The following is a 17,015-nucleotide window of genomic DNA, read 5'->3' on the forward strand; positions in this document are numbered from 1 at the left end:
AATTATCAATACTGAGATACGTTGTTTGTTCCGACAGTGGAACAACTTAGCAGTTGTTGTATACTCCTATTGTAGAGTTTGTCACTCACACAGCCAGACAGTGACGAGTATTGATAAGATTTTGCCATGGCTTGTGTTAACAAAGCCTGCCTGATGACAGGCGAGCCTATTCATTCATTTCAATGCCGCTTGAACCAAATTGGAAAGGATAGTAGTAGAATAATTGTGGCAAAAGTTAATTGAAAATAATCATAAGTTTAGAAAATAGAAACCGACGGCAGCAGTCGCGATTAGTTGGCAAAGTAAACAGAAATGGTAAAGTCGGGATTTTCCAAATTATTACTGTAGATGGAAATAAACATTTCGTTCTAGATTCATTAATGACGACTAGGATACTCGCTTAAAATATATTCTCAACTTACTATAAGCACAGTTATGTTAAGTCTGGTCGTGGACAGATACGAACTCGTTCACATAAAATGTAGCCATTAGTAAGCGCAAGACGCTTGGCAACCGTGACAGCTCGGAATCAGGCCAAATTCGGAAATTGCTATTGCACACTAAACGGATCTTGAGATGCTTTATGAAGTCGTTGTTGTGGTACGAACACCTCGATATTCTCATCGATAGCAAGAGCAGTAGTCCTTTCAAAAGTTTCATAGCCGTTGTAAATAGCTGCATAAGTATATAGTTGGACATGTAACGCCATCTATCCGACGGCTGAGGAAACTAAAGTTTGTTACGTTCTGGCAGCGGTAATTATAAATTTTTAGGTCCCGATGGGATTTCGACCAACCGACTTTTCCTAAATGTAATTTGTAATGACGGGTTGGTTGATGGCTGATTCTTATTTAACTGTTAGGTGGCGACGAAGGTCTAAATATAAAAATAACGATTTTCTATAATCTTCACAGACACACAATTTTATCTCTCTCCTCTTCTTATCGAATTCTCTGTACAACACAGTAAGATGTTAAAAAATATATTCGAACGATTATTTTTTTAATGTTTTAGGTTGACGCTCTAGCCTTGATCAACTGCTCGTCCACCCAAGCGGGCTGGATCGAGTGGGCCTCGCACAAGATGAACTCACGCGCGCTGCGTTCCCGCGGCATGACGCCCGCCGTAATCGACTACCTCATGTGGTACCACTTCGGCAGGGTGAGTGTGCGGACAGGCTGGCGTTACCTCGGTACCTTGCTAGTATGTTCTGCGCTGTCTCGCATTGCGGGTGTATTGTTCATATAATATGTTTATGCGAATTAGGCCAATGCGAAATATTTGTACACCAATAATTGTATGTCGTGTCACCGAGAACATATGTGAATATATTATTCTGATGTTCCTCATGAGCTAGCTGTTCCTTTGTGCATGGATGGATGTTTGACTGGGTGGTAATTTTTATGTTTCAGTATAGTCTTTGTCTTTGTTAATATTTTATAAAGTTTTTTTTTTACTGAAATTTTTTGTATTGATTCCTGGCAGCCTCCCATAGCTGGAATATTACATTTCAAAATGCGAAATTCAGCTCTGCATACACGACGACAGAGGAAAACAACAAGTCATTCCTCGTTACCGTTGTTTAATAATAATTGTTTTAAACGAGTTCGAAGCGAGTGAGTTTGTCAAATTGATATATAGAGTTAATCGGTGCGCGGTGGTGTGCAGTGTCCCGAGGAGCGCAACCCGGACCTGGCTCAGATGTACCGCACGTACTTCCGGCGGCACGTGAACCCCGGCAACCTGGCCATGCTGGTGGAGAGCTACGCGCGGCGCAGCGACCTCGGCATCGCACGCGACTCCGCCTCCATCCGCGCGCCCGTGCTCAACCTCACCGCCGCGCTTTCGCCGCACGTCGACCAGACCGTCTCGTTCAACGCGCGCCTGCACCCCGCCAACTCCACCTGGATGAAGGTACTCGCAGTCTACACCGCGTCGTGCACCTGTGTACGACTTGCGTGTCTCAATGGAAAGCTACTCTCATACTAGCTTTACTTTCGTGCTGATTTTATTGTCGGTTGAGACGAGCGGCCTCACAGTTTAACACTTGTTTTGATTCGGTATCGCCGATATCACGCTCGAAATTATGGCGATACTGTTCATTGATACTAAAAACCGTACCATCCACACGGAAAAGACAACAAAATAACATCGTCACACTGACGTTCACAATAAGCCCCGCTGTGTACGCCGCTCTGTGGGAACGGTCCCCGCTCTTAAGCTGAAGTACTGCTTCACATCACCGCTGTGTACATGAGGCAGTATAGTTACAGACGTGAGGGACGTCACGTTTTTATAACATTTAGATTTTCTGCTATGAGCTGTTGTTGAACTTTCCAGATATCCGACTCCGCCATGGTGCTGGAGGAGCAACCCGGCAAGATCTCGGAAGCCTTCCGTCTGTTTCTGCAGGGTGAGGGCTACGGTAAGTGAGCTGATGCGGCACGGGCGCATCTACGTGTTATAACCGATCATTTTGAGGTATTGCCAATTGAGTATTAAATTAAATGTTGCCATACTTTTATATATAAATTATATTGTATGAAATTGATTCTTGCATTCTTATGCATTTTCTATTATTATAATAATGTAGGTAGGAGATAAATACAACTAGTTGATGTCGCGTATAGCATACACTTATTTTAATATGAATGAAATTGTATTTATGTTTCTGTTACTGAGCAGTAGATGTTGATGTTCGTTGCTCGTTTTACTCCACGAAATGAATAACGAGAGATGTTCCAACAGTCATTGTACTGTACGGCTGGAAGCCGAGCTCGGATCCCGAGAGCCCTTGTTACACTACACTGATCTCATAATACGGAAATAGTTATCTCACTGTACGATATACTAGTTAGTGCACGCGATGACGCTTACAACCCGACCAATTCGAGAAGTCTGCGATGCAATGCAATTGGTGTTTATAATGCAATCGGTCTGAATGGCTTCTTTCTTTTCCACCGTTATGTTTGAGCCTGGATTTGCCTTGAGTTAGCGGCCCTTGACATGGTACGTACTAGCGGACCGCTTGCTATTATTCCTCGACATCTTCAATAGTTTGTGTGATGGTTTATTGAATATTTTCATATTATACACAGTCGTCCGTAGATTTACTTGTAACATTGAAATAAAACGTTTTTTAAGTATCGGCTTGGGGTGTTGTCCTCGTTTGTTAACTTTTGTATATTATAAATATACATCGGAACCGCCGCCACCTTTAAACGCTTGCGTTACAATGTTACGAATGAATAAGTCTCGAAATGTTTTATTTCAGTTTATATCGCTAAGCACAATGTATAGTATCGTATAGTATAGTATAGTATAGTGTAGTATGGTGTAGGTTTGGTGCACCACAGACAAGCTCGCATTCCACTTTGTATTGCCACCACATTTCGCCCGCGCCGCCCCCGCACCGCCGCCTACCGACTGGCGAGGCCGTCGGTCGTGCGCGATGCGCTCTAGTTCCGCGTCTACATCTAATATTCAAATGTTGCCCTGCAGTACACTTATTAATAATTAATTATTAGAAAACTGGAACATCGCTTATCTACTTAAAAATTTAACGTCTTCAAACAACCCGAGCGATTACGATATGTCAAAGAAATTGTTTGAGGTTATTTTATTCAATAAAATGGATTGGAAACTGATTGGGAAAAGAACAAATGACCTAATTGATTTATATTGAATTCTGTTTCTTTAGTAAAGCAAATTAACTATTCATAGTGTATAGTACGTATGACAGCAACCGCGCTGTTTTTTAACGCGTTCATACGCGCGGACAATTCGAACGAGATCCAGAACACCTTACTCGTTTGTCTCTTAGATTTTACGATAATCAGCTCTTTATATTTGTAACCGTCTTATTAATAAACGATCCTAAACGTACTCGGCTGCCGGTTGTGGTTGTGTTTGTTGAAATATTTTTATTTGTAACGAGTTATACGTCTCGCGTTGGCCTCTTCTTGTCTGACGCGAGCATATCAAACGAAACAGTCGAGTAACGTTTTCCCTCGCACTCGCACGAGTCCGGCCGGGTTGATATCTGTATACAATATAAAATGTATTATAGTATAGTTTACCGCATAATTTACATTTATTCAGAAATATCGATCGTAAAATACCTAATAGTAACGTGTTAACTGTTTTTTCGAACTAACACGGCTGGGCTGTGCACTTAAATGTAATGTCAAGTTTATCAATAAGACGGTAAGTAGTTACGAATACCTGTTTTGCTCAAATGTTTATATTTTAGACACGCTTTTATACAAGTTTTGTACACCACGTGCCCGCGGCGAGTGACCGCTCAGTGCGCACGCGTCGCTCGCCGCGTCGGCGCGCGCATGTTTGATGTTCTCCTCTCTGTTCCCGCTCGTAGCCGTGTTGGCTCTGCACAAACTAGCATCGACCGTGAGTAGGCCCGCCTCGGTCGCCTCTATCGCCTCTATCTCAGCCACGGAATAGCCGGTATTTTGTTGTGAGCCTTGTAGACGAAGTAAGTTGTTTGGATACTTTATTTTCACCCTTTTCCTTTGGACGCGTTTTATCTTTAACGGTGATACGTGCTAGCGATGTATCAGTAGCGCTACTCGTATGTACTTATGCGAAAACACATCCAAAGGTTTATATTAAATCGGCGTCACGTATTCGTGTTTTGTAAATCTCTGTAATTTAAACACAAATTACTCTTCGAATACCCGCCATTGGACTACGACGGATGTGTGACGCAGATATGGAACGTTTACTGAAGTAGGTCCCACCGTCCACCCGCACTCGAGCCCGAGGCGACCTACCGGTGTCCGAACGCTATCGTCACGACTCGGTACTGTTGGCGGACGGTCGGCCTCACTTGCAGTCGCTTTGACACAGCGTGTCACGTGGCTGCTTATAAAATGAGTAGACTTCACGTGACACGCCGTGTCGTGCGCGCCAGTTTCATTTTCACAAAATGTAAACACAACAAAGTCGCATGTTGATCTGTGACCGCGATTACGTTACTGTTGACACAGACTAAATACAACAGCGCGCTAACACTTTAAAGTTGACGTTTTGTTTACACTTTGCACGACTTATAATGTTATCAAACCATAGTGCGCACGCAGTGCATGTTTAAGGTATTTCATTCCAAAAATGGGTATTTTTACTAATATCAAAATATTCATACATGTTTTTTCATTAACATTGGGTCCTTATAATTTCTAACGTGACTCTGTATACTGCGAGGAACTACCTCCCTGAGCATATCATAGAACAGTCAACATTAAATTGTCTTATAACTTTAAAATAACTACATACGCTTGTACGCTCCCGAGCTGGCTTGCTTATTTAAGCGAATTACTAGCGATTGGGATGCGAGTGACCTGTGCCCTTGTAAATACCCGATCATCGCCGTGTCGTTGTTGTACTAATATTGCAGTTGAATTTCTCCTCAGCGGTACTAATCGTGGTTGGTTTGCGGTCCGCAGTGGCGCCACTGTCGCCGACGAAGATCGTCGCGTTCCGGCGACTGTCCGACGCGGGCCGGCGCCGCGCCTGTCGCCACTCGCCCGTCATCCGCATCACCGAGAATCCCATCTCCGAGGCGGTCGTCTGCTAAGCTGCCGCCCGACCTCCGCCCCCGCCCCCGCCCCGCACCCGCCACACCCGCCACACCCGCACCGTGCACCACTCGGCTCGCGCGCGCTCACAACACGTTACTTGCACATCGTTTCGTTCGTTCAGGCTAGAAAGCGTTTAATTTCCAAATCTCGACAAGCATATCTGATTTTCGTCAATTAATAATTTTTGATCGATTTATATTTTGGATTAAGGTTAAGTTTACTCGTTCGGATTAGATTTAGGCGACTCGCTTGCGGCTCGAGTAGCGTTACGTATAGGAGCTTTAATTATTTATTTTAATTTAATTTAGTTAAGTAGGAATATCGCATTCCCCGTCGAAGTATTATGGAGGTCGGTAGAGGTGAACGGTAAGGTCCGCTGCTGGAACGTATAATTGTAAGTGTACATATGTCGGAGGGACAACAGCTTAGGTTAGGAAGTATGAGAGTGAAGTCGGAGGGCCGGCCGGCAGTAGGCGAGCGGCACGGGTCGACGCGCCGTTCTATATCACTACGGTAACTTTTGAGACCATTTTACTACAATCATGATTAATCTATACATTTAACGTCGACTACTCGTATACGACATACGGAGCGCACAGGCGGACACGACGACTCTTGCGCGTGGCGCGTCGGGCGCGTCTGTGTCTGTGCTGTGCTGTGTAAGACCAAGACATTTTTGACGATTCATTGTTCGAAGTATTGTTATAGTTCGCTGATTTTTTTACAAATAATAATTTATCAGGTGTCAGGAGCGCGTTTCGTGGTCCGATGTTTTATACCGAGTCACAGCATCCGTTGGATCAGTATTCGTTATTAGTCGAGCGTGTTTCCCGAAGCGGACACGTATAGTTGTGCGCACTCGCTTGAAGCAACCGAGAGTGCGACTTAGTGGGAGCCGTTGGTTCCTCTCGTAGCTATTCCGTAGCTATTCCGTAGCTATACCGTAGCTATACCGTAGCTAGTCAGAGTAGTGTTATCGCCGAGTGACGCGAAGTGACGCGCGTTCGCGAACTACTTTCCCGGCAATTCTTGAAGCTTCGTAGAAGTACACTTATATAAATATTATAAATTAATTTTTAGAATCTCAATTTCCTAAGCTGTTTTGTTTTTATATATTATGTTAAATTGTGTGACTTTATTATGAATACAATAAAATGTGATTTTATAATAATTAATGGCGTTTCATTTCGACACCGACCGCTCGACGCGGAACACGCGTTCCGAACGGTGGTAGCTTTATGTTTAAAATAATTCTGTGAACTGACAGTAGACAGTCAAATGTGCTTGAAAAGGCCTGTTTTGAGCGATTACTTACACTATGTGATAAATGATACACCAGCAGTACTATGACAGACGGATATATTTATAAATCGTATGCTAATATACAAAATATGTGTTATAAATACGTTCATTTATTGAATATCAATTCACCATAGATTACGTAACGTTCGATCACGTGATGCTGACACGAGACGCGAGGCGCGCGTGCATGTGAGCATAAAGGGAACGAGCAAGTAAATATAATCTAATGTACGGAACCACTGTAAATACATCTCACAGTTACATATTACATCGATCAGGTATTATTGCTATATATCTTCTCACGGCGCTCGCGTCGCACAAACGCAACGGAGCGCATTAAACGTAACAGTCGAATATTACACTATCGCTTCTACATGCGTCGAATACAAAGACACGCCCGGCGAGCTAATCGTCCGGTCGCCACTCGGCAGAGCGCGACCGGTCTGGGACGGTCATTAAGAATAAAGTTTGTCTTCATTATCAAAGCGAGCGTCCGCGTCGACAATTAGCCAGCCGGCGGTGTGTTGCCAGTTTATAATTTTACAACATATTATAATCTTAAATATATAACGCCTTTTTTTACCATTACAAGTTAATTGTTTGAGGTTGAGGTTACGTGTCGGTAGCAGTTACGATAACTCCGTTTCTGTGCAGCGCGAGTGAGCGTTCGTTGCTCGTTTTACAAAAGCGGTTCCATATTTGTTATCATCGACTCGTGTTAAATTTCAACCACAAACATTTAACCGCTCCAAGAAGAAACAACATCAAACTAAATTCAATTAGAACCTTCGGGCTTCGAAGTCTCAGAAACGTTTCTACAAATATCGTAACATTTATTACAAGTATGGAAGAAATTCAATAATATGACAATTATGTCGTCGAGAAACGATCACGAGCATGAATGAATTACAACAAATATTATATAATCAATATACAAAATTCTCTTTTTGCTTAATAAACAAATATCAATTACCAAAAATTATAAATAATGTATGAAACGTGTGTACGACTTCTATACTGTATATTTATTAAGTATAACATACGGGACCTAGCGTCAGCTTAATGCTGTTTGAGACTTCCATCGTGGCTTGGCTCATGCCAGAATACGAGCGAGGAGCTCTGACACGTGGACAGAATTACGTGTCTCAGCAAATATCGTCAAACGCGTCCCGTACACATTGCCGTGATCGGACGATCCATGCAAGTGCACGAACACGCTACGCCATCCGAGGAGCCACCACGGGAGTTCTCAGTAATATAGGATTAACTAATAAGGCCGAGTCGCGAACGACAACATCTGAAGTTTATTTATCAGTAAATACAGATCGGAAGCATCTCCTCGCACGCGCACTGGTGGACAGCGATGAGTATGAGATAACTCGTAGTAGGCTCATCGCCTGCTGCGCCGTCTGCTCGCACAGTGTGGCCGATGCTGAGCAAACCGACCTCGCCTCTGCGGGCATTACAGGCATTACCTATACAATAATCTAAACTATGAAATATGTATCCCGTAATGCGGATTACGGGTTGAGCGGTTTGTCTACCGCTCACTAATTCACGCTCGAAAGAGTTCGTGAGCGTTCCAATCGTTATCAGTTAAATGATAAGATAATCGCAATCTTAGATGTAGCGCGCGTGCAGACTGAACACTAAATATAAATACGAGAAGGAGAAGCAGCTCTAGCAGCCCGCTAATGCTGTTCTGAGTTCATACGACAAAACGGTTCACACTACAATGATGTACAACTAGACGATTCTACTCGAACCGAAAGTTAGTATTTAGTGAGTAGCGACTCGGTATCGACTCGGTAGCGAGGCTTGTCACAAATACTACGAAGGCTGTTTCTCGGAACGACAGCCTCCATCCGGTATAACGGCAACAACTATGACGACTCCGGCGCGTCTCGTCTTTATCTACACAACTATCGACACTCGGTGTACACGATACATCAACATATTATTGCTAGTTATAAAAATATGTATATCTGAAACGAGCTAGCGACGTCTAGGCGAGTACTAGCGAGTGAGCACTGCGTCTTGGTTATGGTATACATCGATCATAACGACGTTCACGATCAACGTTTAAGCTAACGACCCCGGCGACGCTTTCATACAAACGTGAAGGAGACCGGCCTCCACGGGCATCCGGCGCCCTCCCGGCGGTCTCCGACTCGACGTGAACTCTGATGAATCTCATTGACAGAGCCGATTGAAGCGGACTCGACACGTCGTAGAGATGTCGGCGTGTTCGGGGAGCGACAAATAAAATACGAAACGCACGTACGAGCTCCGCCAGCGCGGGCGGGCTGTCGGTCGACGACATGAATACGTTATTTCGGCACCTTGTGAACTACTCGTCGTAAATCTAAAATTGCTTCGATATATTTGTACTGATATCTTATAAAATATACTTTACAAAAATGTATATTGTTACAATCAACATATTTCTTATGTGGTATTACATGCGAGACTACAGTACTAATGTCTAGTTCTATATTGAGGAACAAACAAGAGCGGAAGCAAGCGGGTTCGCTTAAGTACGTATCGAGCGCAGTGCCGAGCGAGCGTGCCGAGTGCTCACTGCGCACCTAAACACTTTATAACAACGACATCACTAGTAGATTTTCAAATACACTATTAAACTTGAATTCAAAACATTAATCATAGTATTGCTATGTAGTAACGTTACATATTAAGCGATATTTATCTACAAGACTTATCACACAATCGTGATAATATATTTGATTACAAATCTACTCGTCACGAAGTGAGATATAATATATGTACATACATATGAGTGACATGTTAGACTCAAATATTTTATATGATATCCACTACTCACACACACACACAGTGCGTGCTTAGTTTCATTTAAATTTAATTCAAGTCCTACGAACAATAGTTAATTTCATAATGTCACATCGCATACGATTCTCTGGCGATGACTTCAAATCGATGTAAGGTGCAGGTACTGAAACGAATAACACGGGCCACGGGCGGGTTCCGTGTTACGATTTCTCGTTACTGTAACGGGGAAGATAAATTCTGTGAAAGGCAATGTTGTTAATATGATTTGAACGGAATCAGTTAAACGCGCATAATTTCGCTTGCTTCGCTCCCGTCGGTTACAATTACGCGCAGTTCAGTTCTCCGAAACTGAACTACGCGTTAACATCAAATTATAAATTTTATCAGTATTCAAATAAAACATAAGCAATTATCTTAAATATAAAATTAAAATAATGGAATTATGAGATTTCGCTTCGCAACGCCAGCCGAGCGAGTCCCCTCCACCGCACGCCGGGCCCGCAGTTTACAACATTATTTATATCTCATATTGGTGTCTGTTCTGCTGTACTCTTTATACGACGAGAGCGACAGACTTTTCTATACACATATAACATACATTTAGCTTAGAATACGCACTTACAAAATATATTGGACTTGCCATTTAATTACAATTTAATAAATCATTTATTACATAATAACTCGAATGCTGTTAGTATTTCACGCAACGCCAAGTCGCCAATGCACAGAATTCCACTTAACTAGATAAATGTACACAAATGGAGGTCGCACACTCCGCGAGGCCGGCGTGCGGCGTGCGGCGCCCCTCGGGAGGCGAGTCACGTGCTCGGACGCATTTCGAAACGTTGCAAGCGACTCGTGTTTATTAATAAAACGATGTTCATATTCAAACAAATTTGTCTTATTATATCATTAATTAGGTGATTACAGATGCAACATAATCAAGTTTGTATATAAAATTTAAAAAACGCTATTATATATATGTATATCATATATATTATGATAGATTTATATACAGACACAAACTCAGTAACTCGTTTATATAGATAAATCTTACACTTTAATGATTAAACATTCACTCGAGTGAGTAATAACAATTTAACTAATCACGTTAATTTAGTAATCAATGCGTAACATGGGCGACCACTCGATGACGGCGACACGCCACAGGTAACACTCGTGCAGCGCACGGACAGCACGGCGGCACGTGACGTGGAGTGGCGTCGGGGTTAGTATCAAGCGCGAGGTCCCGAGAGGCGTTGGTCGGTTCAGTTGTGGAAGATGATGATTAATATTATCGATATGATGATGATGAGGATGAGCGTCAGGTACACTTTCTTCTTCCTCAGCTTGTTCTGAAATGTAAATAACGTCAAATCATTTCGTTTGCAATGTTGAATCATCAAGTTACCCACACCACCGTTGCCCACAGACAATAGTGCTGTAAGAAATATTAATCATTATTGAGATTGCCAATTGAGATTGCCAATGTGCCAACACTAAGCGAACTAAGACGCCACGTGCCTGTCACACTGGTGCAGTCATTTCCAACGGGACAGAAAAACATTAATTATTATTTTTCGGTGAAACATGTGATGAGTGCCTGTCATCATCACCTTTATTTTTTTCTTGTGTGTTTCTGCGTGTGGGTTATCGGCTATGTTTGTGACATAACATTTAAATTTAGTAAAAGATAAATGTACAAAAACTCAGCAAACTGTATTAAAACTTCCTTCATTGGTCTCTAACTAAGACCATAGTCGAGCGTCGTAAAATACATCTCAGATAATAATCGCTCAAGCGGGCAAACCTTACACTATTAGAGAAGAGTAACGTAATTATTACAAGGCGACGCACGAGTACTAGGAATAAGATCGGAAGTCTGTACCTTGTAGTTAGCGGCATGAGACAACTCGTGCGCGGCCGCCTCGACGTTGTGCGACGCGCACTCGACATTGGACTCGATGGACTCCACCACCGCCCCTTGCTCGTGGATCATCGTGCCGAGCTCCTTGAAGATCTGGTTCACGTCCATTATGTCGTTCTGGAACGCGATACGCGACGCATTATACTTATGTAGACAGGCTGCACCCAGCGGTGCTGCCGACCGCCGCCGCGCTGGGTACGCTGTTTGTGTTGCGACAGCGGGCTATTCGTACAATTTATAAACCTAGCCAATATATGAAAAAAATATATTAAAATTAAAAAAATATATGTTGATTGACACTTCCTAAGTGTACCTTATAAGATGTTATATATGTTCGTAGACGAATACAATTTTATGTCAGCATGCTTGCTCTCCTCCAGAGCCTTATTATGAAGTGTCATTGGGTTCTGCATTAACTAGTGATCTCAATTAGAGTTAGAGTTACTTTTCGAAAGAAACTACCAAATGAGTGAAAGATACACCAATGCTTTTGGTTGACGTCCGCTACAGACTATCCAAACCTCACATGTGGCGATGGCGACCTCTGCTTCGAGGTGCAATGGCCGCCGCCTACGTTGCAGTCTACGTCGTTATACAAAGTAAATGAACTCCGTATACTATAAAAGACGCGCGCTGTTAACGGCAGTTCACCTCCAGCTGTCGTATGTCCCGCTCGCGCTCCTCCAGCTGCTGCAGCTCGCGCTGCGACTGCATCGACATCTGCTCCTGCTTGCGAATGGTCTCGCCCTGATCGCCATCCTTGACTCCTCCTACAGCACACACTCAATCTATTCAAGCTCGTGTTACTGCGTCTGTCGTGCCGCTCACAATTACTTTTAAAAAAATTATTTTTAAATTACGTTTTTCTTATACATATGTTGCCCCTTGACAACGCCTTTAATGTAATTTTAAGCTGTTGCTATCAACGTGTGATTACAAAACCCAAGTGCAGACAAACATGTACTTTTTTTATACCGTGACTCTCAGCGTTACACAGGTAGGCATCAAAAATTTTAGGAACGTGTGGAAAAGTTAATCTACTTGCTAAATAAACGGCATATATAAAGGTAGTGAAACTCTGAAATTCAATGACACTGAAAAACTGTTCTTATAGCGTTCCTAGTAGGGTGTTCGTAGAGTTTTGCGGAGAGAATGAAACAAAACGTCATGTCGACCGTCCGCGACCAGTAAGCGGCAAATGAATATTGAAGACTGACCGCCCATAGCGAAGGGGTCGCCGATGTTGATGGTCTGCGCCTTCACTTTCCGCACATCGTCTTTCGTCTTCTGAGCCGCCGCCCGCTGAGTCGTCTGCAATGGGATTTATGAAGGATTAACATCCTCCTCCATGACTCGAAATAGCCCAGTTATTAGAACGGGTTTCACCCAATTTTCTTGTATTTAATTTTTTTTTATAATATTTAATTTATTTCGTGCGTTGTGGTGTTTCTTTACGATGTCCTTTACTATTGGCTGTGAAGAACATTTTAAAGAAACCTGAATGTATCTAATATTAGTGAAATCCTACACATGTCTATACAGCGCGGTGGAATAAACTCCAAAACTGCTCCTCCAGGAGGACACATTAGACCAGTAGTGAGACATTTAAAGGCTATTTATTACTTTACTATAATTTCTTTTGTAATCTTAATGATTTTTAATCTGATTGTAATCTTAATTTCACCAGATCTTAAATCCCCATATACTTTCCTTATTACGGATTACACGTCCCCCTTCCTATATAAGGAAAAACATCTCTTAATTTAATACAAAAAAGTTGCCAGATGGGTTGGCGTTTTCGATCACTGCTCGAGCAGAGCAGCCGCGGCAAAGTGCCGCCCTTAGCACGAACTAGACTATAATTTTGTTCAATAAATGACATTCCAATGATCAGATAGTGTTTTATTTCATTACCCTTTATATTCATGTAAAAGAAGATAATGTTTAAATAATTAATGAATAATCGTATGACGGTCAATGTTTACATACTACTTTCCACAATTAAAGTCATTTCTCAAGAGGTATTTACGTGATAAGGATTGCGCAGCAGATATACTACACGGCAGGAGTTATGCGAAGGGAACTTTCTGAACCCTATCGCCTTTAGTCCAATGGGACAACATAGCTATGTTCAGGTTCAGCTGAACCCGCTAAGCCAGCTACTGTACCAACGAATGAATTATTAACTTTACATGAGGCCCGTAGTGATCGTAATCGCGATTAAACTCAGATTGTAAAACTAAATGCATACGCAACTCGCGGAAGATTACATTGAAGCGAAGCGATGCACATTTTTATAAATACGTCAAAAGTGTTTGATTAATGACGAATGAACAAATCGTTAATGACTACATACACTAGCGGGAATTCGCGAGCTAAATCTCGTTATATTCGAGCGGGCGCATTCAGCGTGACTTCAGACCATTCGTTTCAACTAATTAGTTAATAAACTAGTTTGATTTAATGGTGACTTTGGCGCCAAATGTTTATCAATAATTTATATCAGCAAAGTTAAAAGTGAAATCATGATTTTATGTTATTGTTGATTAATTTATATGTTATGTTATGTTATAATTGTTTAAACGATAACTAACCTTAATTAATATTAACGACTAGTAAGTAGATTTCAACAGATAAATGTAGAGTTGGTTCAATTAAAATAAATTTATTTTAAGTCGATAGAAATATAAATTGCTAATATATAGATCGGAATCAAAAACACATTTCATGAGCTTCAATACAATATCATCAGGTAGAATGTCAAACCTTGCAATGTAGTATTTTTTAAATGACTTTTGACTTTAGCGCAATAAACATAGGAATTTGTTAAATTTTACCAAATTATTGGCAAATAAAATTTCCTTTTTACTTTAGCCACGAATTTCAAATGATGTTCCAACTCAATATATAGTTTCACAATTCCGACCGGCAATCTCCATCACTAATGTAACTCGGTTGCAAGTGTTTAGTCAAATAGTCTAGTAAATACTTTATGAATACAACCTGTTTCTTTGTAATTTATGGCACTAAACTTGTATGCAAATAACAGTTAGTATGTAAAAGATCAAATCTAGAAAGTTTACTTATAACCAACTTTAAATTATCATAATAATTGAAAATTTACAAATATTTATTATTTAGATGAAAATACTCTGGCACTAGACAGCCTCAAGAGCTAACCTTTAGGTACTGGCAATAAAAAGCTCGAAGCACAGAAAAGCATGCTTAAATTTTTTTTATGAAAATTAAATAGTGTATGTATTACAATTTTAAAATATTAATAAGCAATAATGCTGGCATTAAACTTGAAGTTACGGCAAAACTAAATTACGAGTATTATGTAAAATCAACCAAGTTACCACCTCTATTTCATAAATTTTAACATTTAAATAAAATCTTAAAGTCTGTTATTTTAATTAGTACAAATGAGTTAAAGCTGAGATACAGGTATTTCTATGTGTAATTAGTAGTTCTGCATTTAATTAAATCTAATATCACGTTTGAATCATCGTGACAATGTATTTATAAAACTTACCTGGAATGCATTCAGTGTGGTCATGTACTCATCACTGAGGCGATCCCGAGTGAGCATGTTCGCCGGTATATCAGTTCTCAGCTTCATAAGCTCCATTATCATGGAAGAAGTATCTTTTGCCAACTTCTGAGTGTAATTTTGTATTTGGCGCCTGCATGATAAGAATTTCATTCAATAATATTTCATAATGTTTACACTTTAAAAGTGTATGGTTATTGTATATGCATGTTATTGTACCTTCAACATGTCATAAGAGCATATAAAATATGTTGATTGCTATTTTATTGCATATCTATTAAAATTATCATAAGTTTTAAATCATCAAGGATTAAGAAGTGATTATCAATTACCCACAACAAAAACATAACATTTTAAATATCTATACAAACTTACAATTGGTTTCTAAGCTCCTGGGAGTCCTGCGGAGTCTGCAGCTGGTTGACCATCTTGGACATTGATGAAACTATCAAAGAACAGAACAGAGCATTTAACATATTACAACTCAATAATATTGGCTAACACGAAATATTGAACTAACAAAGAAATGAATAAGAATTGAACAAAGCAAGTATTGCGCCATTACATTTGAGTATGATTTACATACAAATTTCGTGTTTTAATTGTCAATTTAAAAAAATATATGTAAATAACTAGAGTATGAAACCTTACCATTTTGGGATATCTTTTTAATATTGCTGGCTATTGTTTGCGAAAGCCGCTGAAAATTATCGTTATCTTCGAACGCTACACCTCCCTGGTATGACGATTCCATTTTGAATCTAACAAAATATAAAACAATAAAATCAGATGAAACCTACTTGAATATAATAAAAAATACACTCAGGTATAATGTAATACATATTTTACGTTTTATATTTGTTATACTCACCTGTAATCTAATTACTGACTTAAAATTATTACTTATGACGTCCGCTATTTACCGTGTCAAAACTTGTTTATCATATACAATAATATTGGGATACGTTATTTTTTGTGATTACTATTCAATAAAATGTTTTAAATCAATTTAGAAATATAATACTCTTAACGATAGGCAGTGTCTTCTAAATTTTCAACAAAAATATATAATATTAACTATGACATTTGACAACTAAAAGTGATTACTTTTTCTTGATTAGTGCTAGTGACGTGAAGTAAAACTGACAAAGACCATACAGACTAAACATGGGAAGAATACAACAAAAAAAAACTTATCGTAGGTCAATGGCTTAAAAAGTATAGATATATTATATTCGAACAAAACAACTAATAAGTATTGCACGGCAGTACACGCAATGTTTTACATTAAATGTAAGCAACTTTTTATTACATTGCCGCGTTGAGTAAAAAGATGGCTTATTTAAACTAGTGCAAAAAAATATATACCTAGTTTTATTATAAAAAAAACGTTACAACCCATTTTTTTAAATTTGTAAACTACATAGTAGGATATTATGTTATGATTGTATGAGTGTCCAATTTATTCAGTTATGTAATACAATTCAAAATTTATTGAACAACAAGTGAATAAAGCGATTGTCAAAGTTATATTTTTCCAGTAGTAGTGTAATGTTAATATTGGATTCGATTTATCAATATACTTATATATCTATTACATTACTATAAAAGGTATTTTATTAAATATCTCACTTTGTGTACCGTGAGTTAATTGCAAATTATTATTAGAAAATGTTTAATTAATGATAATACATAATAATATTAATGCTAAACATAGATAAAAACAAAGCTTGTACTGCGCAACTTTCAAATTATTGATCGGTCATGTAAAAGACATTACAAAAATATAAAATGAAATTAATAAATAATACTAACTTGAAATAATATA

General features: G+C 39.8%; 2 protein-coding genes across 5 annotated transcripts in view; one reads left to right on the forward strand and one right to left on the reverse strand.

Annotated features, from left to right (window-relative positions):
- Positions 1–6,759, forward strand: part of LOC125076147 (protein NDRG3) — a 79,853-nt gene extending 73,094 nt beyond the window's left edge. Inside the window, exons 7-11 of one of the 4 annotated variants that reach the window (XM_047688130.1) lie at positions 1,015–1,161; positions 1,669–1,914; positions 2,341–2,425; positions 4,376–4,492; positions 5,463–5,602. In XM_047688130.1, the coding sequence (XP_047544086.1) occupies positions 1,015–1,161; positions 1,669–1,914; positions 2,341–2,425; positions 4,376–4,461 (564 nt within the window). In that variant the 3' untranslated portion in view covers positions 4,462–4,492; positions 5,463–5,602. Of the gene's footprint in view, positions 1–1,014; positions 1,162–1,668; positions 1,915–2,340; positions 2,426–4,375; positions 4,493–5,462 lie in introns of all 4 variants that reach the window. The other 3 variants (XM_047688131.1, XM_047688129.1, XM_047688132.1) reach the window with 3 other exon arrangements.
- Positions 6,760–8,812: 2,053 nt separating this feature from the next.
- LOC125076148 (syntaxin-7) lies at positions 8,813–16,282 on the reverse strand. Its single transcript, XM_047688133.1, has 8 exons — positions 16,059–16,282; positions 15,839–15,948; positions 15,563–15,632; positions 15,170–15,320; positions 12,852–12,945; positions 12,286–12,404; positions 11,596–11,751; positions 8,813–11,062 (listed from the first exon to the last, which is right to left on the reverse strand). The coding sequence occupies exons 2-8, from the start codon at positions 15,939–15,941 to the stop codon at positions 10,976–10,978; spliced, it is 780 nt and encodes a 259-aa protein (XP_047544089.1). The 5' UTR covers positions 15,942–15,948; positions 16,059–16,282; the 3' UTR covers positions 8,813–10,975.
- Positions 16,283–17,015: the final 733 nt, after the last annotated feature.

This window comes from Vanessa atalanta, chromosome Z, assembly GCF_905147765.1.
Source record: "Vanessa atalanta chromosome Z, ilVanAtal1.2, whole genome shotgun sequence".
NCBI classification, from domain to species: Eukaryota; Metazoa; Arthropoda; class Insecta; order Lepidoptera; family Nymphalidae; genus Vanessa; species Vanessa atalanta.

Excerpts from the sequence above, each read along its gene's own strand:
- LOC125076148 (XM_047688133.1), bottom strand. The coding sequence starts at position 15,941 with ATGGAATCGTCATACCAGGGAGGTGTAGCGTTCGAAGATAACGATAAT. Across the intron at positions 12,405-12,851 it reads CGACCCCTTCGCTATGGGCG|GAGGAGTCAAGGATGGCGAT; the intron begins GTCAGTCTTCAA and ends TGTGTGCTGTAG. Across the intron at positions 11,752-12,285 it reads GGGACATACGACAGCTGGAG|AACGACATAATGGACGTGAA; the intron begins GTGAACTGCCGT and ends ATCGCGTTCCAG.